The sequence below is a fragment of the Stigmatopora argus genome, chromosome 4 (assembly GCF_051989625.1).
Source record: "Stigmatopora argus isolate UIUO_Sarg chromosome 4, RoL_Sarg_1.0, whole genome shotgun sequence".
Classification (NCBI taxonomy): Eukaryota; Metazoa; Chordata; class Actinopteri; order Syngnathiformes; family Syngnathidae; genus Stigmatopora; species Stigmatopora argus.
The window spans coordinates 10812461-10824916 of NC_135390.1; the positions used below are offsets into that span (position 1 = coordinate 10812461).

Consider the following 12456-nt stretch of genomic DNA (forward strand, 5'->3'; position numbering starts at 1 on the left):
TGTGTTACAAAATAATTGAATAGAGACAAGAACCGGATATACACACATATTAGAAGAGTCATTAAAGACAAAAAAGGACAAAGGTTGCCACTCAAGACATGCAAGCATGCGTGTGTGTTGTGTGTGTTGCCTTCTTGCAGATGGAAGGCCTTCACTTGTTCTTTGACGGCTTGTCATTAAACTCCAAGAAGAAATCATTGCAGGCCACAGTGAGGGCGCCCACCAGAATGATGAATTCGGTGAAATCCACCTCGCCGTCCCCGTTGGAGTCGAGGTCGCACATGACCTTATCCACCGCCTCCTTATCTTGTGCGTTCTGCATAGAAAAGATTGATTGTTCAGTATTGATTTTGCTTTTAATTCCTATTCAAATTAGACTGGGCTTCTATTGCTGTTATTGGCAGTAAAACATGATCACTCAATTCCAGCCTTCTTAGTTGAAATTGATTTGGTGTGTTTAAGTGTCAATGCGAGTGAATCACGAGCAACAAATTATTTCAAAGGCATATGAATATCAAAGGTTCAAGTCTTGGGCCAACTCTGGCCATGGAATTTGCATGTTCTCTATTTGGATTTTTCTCTGGGTATGTACTCTAGGTTTAATGCATGGTCGGCTGATTGAACACCTGAAATCTTCCGTAGGTATGAGGGTGTGTTGAAAAGTTGTTTTTGTCATGGTGCCTTAAGATTGGATGGCAAATAATTCAGGGTGTACCCCGTCTTTTTGGGGTGTGAGAGGAAAACGGGAGTACCCAGAGAAACCCCACGCAGGCCCAGGGAGTAAATATGAACTCCACACGGTAAGGTTGGACCCCACCAGGCCTTGAACCTTCGATCTCAGAAATTTGAGGCCAATGTGCTAATAACTCTGCCACCCTATGCAACATTTCAACATATTGCTGGGTTTTGACTAATGAGATAACAGAGAGCCATTGTTTGAGCACTAGCTCCATTTAGTGTTAAAGCTGAGAAGTGCAACCAAATCTAAGATCCATTTAAGGTTCTTCTGCAGGCCAAATGCAGGCTTTTAATAGGAACGCCTGTTGGGGCGGATTGGCCCCATTGACATTGTCAGCCGCTTACCCCGAGGTAGTGTCCCAGTTCTGCGGTGAGCATTTCCTTGAGCTCAGCCTTGCTCAGCGTGTATTTATCGCCCTCGTTGCCGGAATACTTGTGGAAGGTCTGGATCATCAGCTGCATGGCGCTCTCCAGGGTTGACGTATTCTCAGTGTTGGGCCCGGACATGTTGCTGGGTCAAGAGACACACGACACGACTGTCATAGCATTGATACGGGACCAACCAATCGTAAAAGTGCACTGGTGTCAACTTTGCTCTATTTCTTTCTATAAATATATATATATATATATATATATATATATATATATATATATATATATATATATATATATATATATATATATATATATATATATATATATATATATATATATATATATATATATATATATATATATAAACACTTATATATTACCTATTTATTTATGTCTACAATTTCTTTTATCTAATCTGTATTGAAATGTTAAAAAATCTATTTGAAATCCAGGAGATTAAAAAAAAAGATTCAAAGGATTTATTTTGTTTGATTTATTTTATTTTGAAGTCGTAGCGTTTTAATTGATTGATAAATCGTAAATTGGATTTTTGTACTTAAGGTCATGATTTCTTAACCGAAAACTGATTCTGGAAAGTTTTCACTAATTTAAGAATTTTCTGCAGCAAAAAATAATTATTTTTATTTCACTGTATTTGAGAATAATACCTCGTTTTTAGAGATTCACTAGAATGATTTCAATTGGTTAGTGTAGTCTTTATACTGTAAAAATAGAAAATGAGAACTGTTAATTTATGCACGTATTATAACAAACTACATCAGTACTCATTTCTCACTCTAGTAATGATTATTAATCATCATCTGGTTGCCAATCTGCCCACTTTAGTGAACTGAAGGGGTTATATTAAAGGGAATTATTGCATGAAATGAATTGTCAATTGGAAATGATTATTCTATATTTCTCTGGTAATTTGTGATTTTTTAAAGGACAACTTTGTGCCAAATATGAGCAGATAATTTCTAATATATGCTAAGATATAAAGCCTCAAATCGGATTTTTAAATTCTTTCTGAAATATTCGGCCATTATACGACGGAAACAGAGATTTTATCCCATTTGAATAAATAATAATAAAAATAGCTTCCAGTTGACAAAGCGAACATTATCCTTACCTAAGTGGTGGACGTGCGCAGGCTCAGCTGCTCACAGATAGAGAGAGAGAGAAAGAGACAGCAGAGGGGGAAAGCAACTGATGAGCAGGTCAAGCAGGACCACATCTTAAATACAAAGCCCCCCCCCCCCCCCCCCCCCCACACACACACACTACTCATCCTTCTTTCACCTGTCCCTCCTCTCTTCTTCGTCCTCCCCCTCTGCCTCCATTGTTCAGACATCTGCTACATATATATTAAACACGTTAAGGGTTTTGTATTCAACCCTGCACCAATTTTAAGCAAGGTGTAAACAGTGCCGTAAGCTACATTTATTTGGCATCAAAACTAAATGCAGAATGGACAAATCAATTGCCCAGTGCCCAGTTTTTCAAGCGAATAGGCAAAATATCATTCAACATTAATAAATATAATACAATTTGCCCTACAATCTGTGACATTTTCTTGTATTTATTTATTCTAAGTCAGGGGAAGGAGCAAAAGCATTTTAAGTGGGAAGGCTGCTATTGCGTGATTATGCCACTGATATAGTATATATATATATATATATATATATATATATATATATATATATATATATACATACATATATATACATATATATATATATTTACATCTATATACATATATACATACACATATATATATATATATATATATATATATATATATATATTTACATATATATACATACATACATATATACATTTATATATATATATATATATATAATTTGTCCAATTTAAAATCATATAGAGAAAATAAATCCCACTTATCATGGACACTATTAGATGAGGTGACTATCACCACTGATTTATAATATTGTTTAAGATTGCAGTTTTAAACTGTTTTAATCTATTTATGCCTGTAAATGTGTGAACAGTAAAAAAGCAATCCTAAGAATTTACAACCATAACAATGCATTCTTCACCGTTCCGACCACATTGCAATAAACCGGTGCAGCGACTATTAAGTATGACTTTGATACATCTACAAACACATTATCATCGTAGATAGGGCTAATATGTCAAAATGAATGTTCCTATCTGCTTTAGCAACTTGGTTTAACACATCCAATGTTAGTGACCACTAGGCGTGCAACAACTATTTAAAGACAATAAATAACAAAAAATAAAATATTGCATTGTAATGCTCATCCCGATCAACCTTAATTAAGCGATGTGTTACTGTATGAAACATTTGAATTGTCGACACGTAAGAAATTCCACACGTCCAGACGCCATCTTTGTAACCCAATTTAGTGCTCAGACAGCAAATAAAATGGGTTGCATTTTTTAAAACATACATATTTCAATAGAACATCGAGAATTAAACAAACTTGCATGACAATTTCATGCTTGAATTCATTAGTGTAGTATCACATGTGCACATAGGCCACCAGGAGACAGTATACCCAGTTAAGAACTGGTTTCTGTAGCACGAAGACGATACCAAAACACAACAATTTCTGCAAGGTTCTGCTGGATTTGTAGTGTTTTGGTACTGGTTTTGCTGATACAGGAACCAGCCTATGCTGGTTTTGTCAGCAATGTACTACACTGTACACCAAGGGTGGGCCGGACCATTTTAGATATAATATTTAGATTTTTTTTATTTATAAATGGATTAAATTAACTGGATTAAAGGCCCTGAATATTCAGTTTTTTATAGATATAAAACAATGTTTATTTTAGCTTTTTTTAACATGTTTTTAGATTTTACAAAATGATTTTTGAACTAAAAACACAGAAAAAAATGATTAACAATGACAATTATTGATTTAAAAGGGGGAAATCAGGAAATTTAATATACATCTATACTCTTCATTTTAATTTGATCCTAAAGGAGAAGTCGGCACTGATGATTTACTTTTTCGGGCCACACAAAATGATGCGGCGGGCCAGATTTGGCCCCCGGGCCGCCACTTTGACACATGTGCTGTACACCAACACTATGAGACAATTACATTTGATCACTAACCTACTGTATACTATTAACTAACTTAAGAGACAGTGTGTATGTTTTGGATAAATGTGGAACATGTAGTTATCTCACAGTGAAGCTTAAATGGGTGTGGTTTTAAACAGCTTAAACTGGATTTTTGTGCTGCTGGTTTATATACTGCTATCGTTTATCATTTGTGGTCCTAATAACGCCTTTAGCACATAATTTAGGACAAAAAGCCAACAGAGGTTTTGTAACATGAAACACGATTGGGTCAGTAAACCGAGATAGTCTTGGAAAAATAAAGTAGTCGGTAGTCTAAAAATGTGCTCAACACTGAACGTTTTAAATGTGCAATCATTACAAGTCACGTCCTTGCAAGACAAGTTGTAAACACAACGTGTGTGTGCAGGTATAGTGTTGCAAAGCGGAGAATAAAGCAGAATGGGACGCATCTCCTGTGTGCTTATATCAAGTTGCAGTAGTCGATGCTCATCAGCAAAGGAAAAGCAGTTAATTTTAGCAGCACACCAGGTATAAAGGCATTCTGACACAAATGACACCACACAACAAAAATGCAATATCAGTATAAAGGTTTAATTGCATCCATGACATTAAGTTCTTCAACGGTATTTTTTAAGGGTGAAATGACTACAAGATGGCATGTTAGCATGTTAGGAGGATCGTTGAGATAAAAGGAAGGTGACTGTGTGGCCTTGAATATAAAGAAGGACAAAAGAAACCAACATGGCTGCCAAATTTTCTAGGTCAAAGCCTACGACGCCTCTGCATTAGATGCGGACTTGCTGTCACTGACTGCTTTGGCAATGTAGCCAATCAGAGTGAGGTATTCCTGAAAGCCGACCTTTCCGTCCCTGTCCTCGTCCAAGCCGTTTTGCATCTCCTTGATGGCTGTCGAGCTATTTGTGTTCTGCGAAAAATCATCAGAAAACAGAAAGACCGGTCAGACATTGAGATGAAATGGTGAGAAATTTTCACATAGGCCCCAGCACCCCCCGCGATCCTTGTGAGAATAAGCGGTATGGAAAATAAATGAGTGAATCCTTTACCTCCATAACACTACCGAGATGCTTCTTCACCATCTTCTGAAAGGACTTCCCATCCATGCTTTCCTTGCCTCTGCTGCTACTAATAAATGTAGTCACCAGCGTTTTAATGGCGGACTCCATGTCTACAAAAAATGGAAAGACAAATATGGTCGCATCATTTTTATTTCATAAGAACTGCTCTTGTTTTCGTGATAACTTTATGCAATTCCAAAAAAAGCACCACTTGTAATGTTCCATTACCACATTCGTAACACAATATGCTCCCATCTCTAATTACATTTACTTTAATCTGTTAACAGAAATTTCACCCCCCCCCCAGTCATGTTTGTGTTTGTTTTAATATGTGGGATTATCTGTGTGACATCAGAGGGAGCGTGGGATGTTGGAATAGGAGAGGTAAACACAATGGAGGATGTGATCTTTGACATAGGACACCTGATCCCCCAGAATGCCTACGGGACGCCTCACACTCAGATTACCTCCTACTATCCTCCTGCTACGATACGCCGAGCATAAACCTTAGTTTTTGTCTTAAGTAAGGGCTGAAAAATGGCCCTGATAAGAAGCATAGTTAAGAACCTAAAGTTCCAAAGGCCAGAAGACAGGTATCAAGTCATTATGTCATTGCAAATACAATTAATGCGTGTATTTAGCAAAGCCAAGTGTCTTTTTAAGTCTACTTTTGGTGTGTGTGTGTGTGTGTGTGTGTGGTGTTCTTTTTTAAATGTCCCTGTGTATGTAAATTGGTAGCAAGGAAGTATGCTGAAGTGGTGCATCTCAATTGTCAGCTGTGAACAAAATGTTTCTCCATATCGAATTATGGCAGCCATCCCTTACCAATTAAATGTGCTATTTCAAAACTGCACAATTTAAATCAAATTTTAGCTGGCTGCTGGAATGCCACTGCACTGCTGTAATTTATTATTTTGGCATTATGTGATATATTTTGCACTTGTTGCTCGGCAGAACATGTTTAACTCTCATCTAATCTCATTTTCTGATGTCCAGTCAGCCTACCATGCATGTTTTTGGAATGCGGGAGGAAACGAGAGTACCCGGAGGAAACCTACGCAGGCCCAGGGAAAACATGCAAATTCCACACAGATGGACATGAGCTGGATTTGAACCCAGGATGCCAGAGCTGTGAGGCCGATGCGCTAACCACTCAAAATATGACATATTCAGTGATGGCAAATAAATGTCAAGAAAATCACAACTAAGATAGCTCCATTTATCAAAGTGGATTTTTATTATATAAATGTATTTATGTAAAATGAAACACTGAAATCTATATAGTTTCCTACAGGGATTGGGGTTGTCAGGTTTTGACACTAGAACTAATAAACAGGCCCTGTTTAATGTGACTAGACACATCTAGTGGTACAGATGAGAAGTGCAAGAACAGGGAGGCCGGCTTGCCAGCTTCTTATGCAGGCTATAGTCAATGATCTTTTCACAATTTGCTGTGGGTCAATAAAACTGGGTTTGCTTGACAAAATGGGTCACTACACGCTGGGGCAAGTGGAGAATAACAGCAAAATTTGTGCACTATGTGGTGAAAGCTTTAAATCTCATTATACTTGTATAATGACAATAAAAGCATTCAATTCAATTCAAAAAATTGCGCCAATGTGATTGATTCTCCCATTGCTGACTATTCAAAGTCATCTCTTTTATGACAACAGCGGCCATGGATTCAACTCAAAGCCACCCATGTGGAGCTCATCATTACCCCAGCTGTGCGGTTGAAACCATGTTGCAAAATTTCCAGAGAAAAAAAAAAGGCTGACTAAACTGACTTGGAAACGACAATCAGAGAACTGACCAATAACAACGGCTGTTTGGATGGAACCATTTTCTTGTTGTTTCTGTTACCTAGCAACTGCCCTTACATCTTCCTTGTGACACAGATGTCAAAGCACAATGCTCAAACTGAGCGCACACACACTGGTCCACACCCAAAAAGAGGGAAGGTCAGACACAGAGAAAAACACACACACACACACACACACATTCACGCATACACATTCTCCAAGGACTAACAATTAGGACGTTGGTTGCATTAACCTAATTACTGAGTGAATGAGGCCTAACACACATCAGTATTGTGTTTCATGGAGTCCCTGCCACACACTCACACACATTTTTCCAATATACTACTGAGCATCTGTCATTAGCTTGCTGCTCATCATGACTTTTTAATTATTCAACAATGTCCTATAATCATCCCGACACCTTAGGAACAACAGCATGACAGTAGGAACACTGGTCCGTGTGTGTGCTTATGTCACGAGGTGTGTGTAAGCCATACATTAAGTCCCGGTGACAGGCCGCCACCCATTAGCAAGCACGCCATGCGTAATGAGAAAAACAAGAAGTGGCTTGTAGCAGGGCAAGAACATTACAAAATGTCTGGAAAATAAGACAAGAATACTGCACTCGCAAAGTTGAATAAGAGCACGAGGCAGGCATCTTGTGTGCGCAATCGCATGTGGTTTGCCCTCAAGCGTGACTCATCCATCGGTCTTGAGCAAGGCCCATTTTATATTGTTCTCTGAATCTCTCTGGAATTTCATGCAATCGTACACACTTGAATACTAGAAATGGAGCTAAAAGGTCAAAATAGTTTTTTATGTTTACACCACTGTTCAAAAGATGGAGTTCACATAGTATTTTACCTTTATCAGCTAAGGTTGTTTAATACAACTTCTTATTTCATGTTAAAATCTTTTTTCATGGTCGAGTTTTATTCTATTGTGTCTATTGTGCGACTATTTTTTACGCAAACTGGAAGGTTCCATTGTCACTTAAGTAGTAAATTCATCCTCACAGTTAAGTTGTTAGGATTGCTTGGTTTTGTTAGACTTTTTTCCCCCTGGTTTCCTGTCTCAGTGATTGCCCATCGTGTTCAGCTGTCGTTTCTCCGCCGCTGGTGTATCCTTCCTCCCTCGTGTGTTTCCCAGGTGTTCTTAATTGTCTCGTCAACCTATGTCAGTCAATTTAAACGCCACTGATTTTAATGTCATTCGTCGGATTGTATGCTTTTGTTTGTCCATATTTCCACGTTACCTCGATCCACGTTCCATGTGCCTCGTTCCTCACTTTCCCGGTTATTCCATTTAATTTCTAAATCTTTATTATTTTCTAAGATCCTGTCTAAGTTATTCAAGTTTTCATTTGAGCACCACTTCCCTCGTCCCCACCTGCTTCCTTGCCAAATATGTAACACAAGTGGTATACATGGAAAAACTCATTTTGCAGTTGTAAACATTCATTCCTTTTCCAAACCACTTAGCCTCACAAGGGCCACGGGGGTGCTGGAGCCTATTCCAGCCTACTATGGGTAGCAGGTGGCGGACTTCCCGAATCGGTGGCGAGAAAATAACGCTCACATTCATACATAGGTGCAATTTAAAGTGTGAAGCCAGAATACCATGCATATTTTGGGGATGCAGGAGGCAACCGGAGTAGTACCTGGGGAAAACCCATGCAAGCGTGGGGAGAACATGCAAACTCCATACTGTGTGGACCGACCTGGAATTGAACCCTTGACGCCAGAAGAGGCCGATGCGCTAAGGACTCGCTCACCGGGCAGCCCAGGTATGAGACAATTAATAAGTGTGGCAGTAACTGTAACTCAATTTGCCTTCTATTATTTCGTGCACAGGTGAAATTCATATGCCAAATCAAGGATCCAATTACTTTTGTACATGTGACCTTTAAACTTGAAATGTTGCCATTTGTTCTGTCACAGGTGGGTTTTTTTGTAATAAACCTAGTGTTTACTTTACACTGGTATGTTAAGGACATAAAAATACTACTTAAAAAATGACTACTACACAGGTAATAAAAGTTAATTTGAAGGTGTCCCTTTGGACTTTGATGAATTATTATATATATATATATATATATATATATATATATATATATATATATATATATATATATATATATATATATATATAAATGTCTTTTGGCCCCATCGCTTTGGATATATGAACCAACTTTGGTCATGTCACATTGTTTAAATATCAAGAACCCGCTTGTCTGGAAGCGTTTAAACAAATAAGTGTGTCAGCTGGGTTCTTAAGTCTGTGTTGCAAGTATAGAACGAAATCAAGTAGTAACCAGTTCAGATGGCAATGCAGGTTAGGAACACCCATAGGCATACTCGTTACCTTGTGTTACGTTGTATAGAAAAGACACATTTACAATGTACTAGAATATTTTACAAGAATTGAGTATACTCAATTCCACCGGTTTAAAATTTATATAATTTGCTCCTACACATGAACAATTCTTATGAAAGATTCATTTGAGAAGTTCAGCATTTTCTTTTCAAATTTGTTCAATATTTCATTTTTTAATTCTTTAATCTTTAATTATGTGGTTTATTTTACATACCTACAACCAAAGCTGTTATGTGTGAATTCAAATCAAATCTGAGATACAACTGGAAGGATCCAGCAATGGTAAATGGTGGAATCAGGTTGGGTGGGTACGTCGGTGTGAATAGGTAGGTAGTTGGGTCAGTAGGTCGGTGTGTAGGTGGATGGGTAGGTAGGTAGTTGGGTCAGTAGGTCGGTGTGTAGGTGGATGGGTACGTAGGTAGGTAGGTAGGTAGGTAGGTAGGGAGGGAGGTAGGGAGGTAGGGGGACAGGGGGGTAGGGAGGTAGGGAGGTAGGGAGGTAGGGAGGTAGGTAGGTAGGGAGGTAGGGAGGTAGGGAGGTAGGTTACGGAAGGTAGGTAGGTAGGTGGGAGGTTAGGTGGGTGGGTAAGTGGGTAGGTAGGTAGGTAGGTAGGTAGGTAGGTAGGTAGGTAGGTAGGTGGGTAGGTGGGAGGTTAGGTGGGTGGGTAAGTGGGTAGGTAGGTAGGTAGGTAGGTAGGTGGGTAGGGAGTGAGGTAGGTATGTTGTATGTTAGTCGCTAGGGAGGCAGGCAAATCAGTAGACAGAATTTGAGGAGAGGGCCAATACTTTTGCACAACACTGTTAAGTAATGGAGAGCACTTGATTCAATCTTCAATGTAGCTTAAAACTGGATTCTTCTTTGTGAGCTTTAAAATGATTTGACTTTTCCACTTCCTGCTACTTGTCATCATATTCACACTAAGAACATAAGAAAAGAATACAACTGATTAGGCAAAAATGCCAAATCTGACCTCGGTTACACAGGTCATATGCGCTCGAGAGGGTTTTGCATATGTTCTTGGTGGGAGGTCTTGTGTTTAGATGTAGCCCAAACTAGTGCTGACAATATACACAATGAGAAGAGGCAGGAGTGACAATCGGTTCATGAATAAGTCAATGTGACACGGTTCCAGTTTCCCTGGACGTGTAAAGGACGGGGGTTCTTTTACCACTGAGGAAAACCTGATCCGCCTAGACGTCCCAGTGAGTGCGCCAGAAAAAAAGCATTGCAACATTCACCAGATAGTGTGGAAATTTAACACAAGGTAAACAGAGAATTAAACACATCAATGTGCTGGAGAAAGTAGAAGAAAAAAGCCACACTCACCGTTGAATTGGACTTAAGAAGGGAAGAAAAGACAAGACAATAAGTGCAGGAGCTCCTTTTTCCTCTGAGCTAGATGGGGCAGCAACACATATCTTTTCCGTGATTTAACTTCTTGCTGCTGCAGCCAACTTTTTTTCACTGTGACAGGGCGTGTGCATGCGCGGGGGAGAAGGAATGTGGACAGGGGCGGCCGGCGCTTGCCTTGCTTCAACAACCCTTGACATTCTGACTCATCCTGGCCTTTGTCATCTAATTACAACACATTTTTGCTATTTGTTGTGAAACATTTGTCCGATTTTCTTCTTTTTTCTTTAATCTCCTAAAACAAATGTGTGTCTCAGTGTGTGTGTGTGTGTGTGTGTATGTATTCTCACAGATGCAACAAGCGCCACACCCTGAAACTATGCTCACTTACACCAAGAATGAAAAAATGCCTGCTTGTGGGGGAGTAACAGTTTGAACAAAAACACCAATTGGAATGCATTAATACACTGGGCATCAACTCTTCATGCATTCTTTCGCTCTTTCACACATAAGTACACAATTTTTATGCTTGGACTCTCAGTAGAAACAAACATTGGTGTTTTGCGCTGGTTTTTGGAGGAACTAAAGTGACTGGAACTGAAACTGGTTTCTCATATTGCAAGAAAAACACAAAAACATTGTCGTCAATTTTTCGCATTTGGAGGCTGCCTTATAGACAGGAGTTCTCATCTCATCTTTCTATGTTCCTCCCCAGGCCTGCGTGGGTTTCCTCCGGGTACTCCGGTTTCCTCCGACATTCCAAAAACTTGCATGTTAGGCTGATTGGACCCTCTAAATTCCCCTTAGGTATGGGTGTGAGTGTGCATGGTTGTCCTGTCTCCTTGTGCCCTGCGATTGGCTGGCCACCGATTTAGGGTGTCCCCCTGCCTCTGGTCCGGAGACAGCTGGGATTGGCTCCAGCACCCCCCCATGACCCTACAGCGGTTCAGAAAATGAGATGAGTTGTCATTCATTTATCTTCTGTACCACACATCCTTGCAAGGGTCGCAGGGGTTACTGGAGCCAATCCCAGCGGACTTGGAAAAAGTCATTTGATTAAAATAGATGGGCTAAAAAAAAAGATTCAGTTTGGCCCTATTATTAAGTTGTCAGGACACACCCCTCAGAATATTACGAGTGTCCGATGACCGAAAACAGAGGGCCTGTTGTTATGAGTCATCAGTTTAACGTTATGTGCTATTTTTTGGTCAACACGTGCAACAAGCACTTGATAGCAGCTGCTGAAACAGACCATGTGTCTTCTTTTGTAGACACTAAAGTCATTTCAGTCATTCCTCCATTTTCCCCACAAAACAACCTTTTACTATCAGATTTATGGAAAATTTCAATCAGTTGTTGTTTCTAAAATGATCTCTGAATAGGAGTGTTTAAAACCATCAGCCAAGATGGAATAGTTTTGAAATGAATCGCATGTATATGATTTTTTTTTTTAGGCCATGGGTGGTGAACAAGTTAGACAAAAAGAGCAGACATTTTAAAATGTGAGAGTCAAAAAGCCACACCTTACATCAAAAGCAAAAATAATTAACATATAATTTCTCATTTGTTTTCAATGGGCCACATGAATTTGAGTGTGTTTTAAGAGAGAATGAAAATAAGGGAAACCAGGCAAAGAGCCACCGTATATACCAAATAT

At 39.1% G+C, this 12456-nt stretch overlaps 2 protein-coding genes across 2 annotated transcripts; both read right to left on the reverse strand.

Annotated features, from left to right (window-relative positions):
* s100t (S100 calcium binding protein T) lies at nucleotides 1–2317 on the reverse strand. Its single transcript, XM_077597612.1, has 3 exons — nucleotides 2246–2317; nucleotides 1084–1249; nucleotides 1–316 (listed from the first exon to the last, which is right to left on the reverse strand). Exons 2-3 carry the CDS (start codon nucleotides 1243–1245, stop codon nucleotides 152–154), a joined length of 327 nt encoding a protein of 108 aa, XP_077453738.1. The 5' UTR covers nucleotides 1246–1249; nucleotides 2246–2317; the 3' UTR covers nucleotides 1–151.
* Nucleotides 2318–4765: 2448 nt separating this feature from the next.
* Nucleotides 4766–10945, reverse strand: LOC144072537 (protein S100-A10). Its single transcript, XM_077597614.1, has 3 exons — nucleotides 10776–10945; nucleotides 5260–5381; nucleotides 4766–5120 (listed from the first exon to the last, which is right to left on the reverse strand). Exons 2-3 carry the CDS (start codon nucleotides 5377–5379, stop codon nucleotides 4965–4967), a joined length of 276 nt encoding a protein of 91 aa, XP_077453740.1. The 5' UTR covers nucleotides 5380–5381; nucleotides 10776–10945; the 3' UTR covers nucleotides 4766–4964.
* Between the last annotated feature and the right edge of the window lie 1511 nt (nucleotides 10946–12456).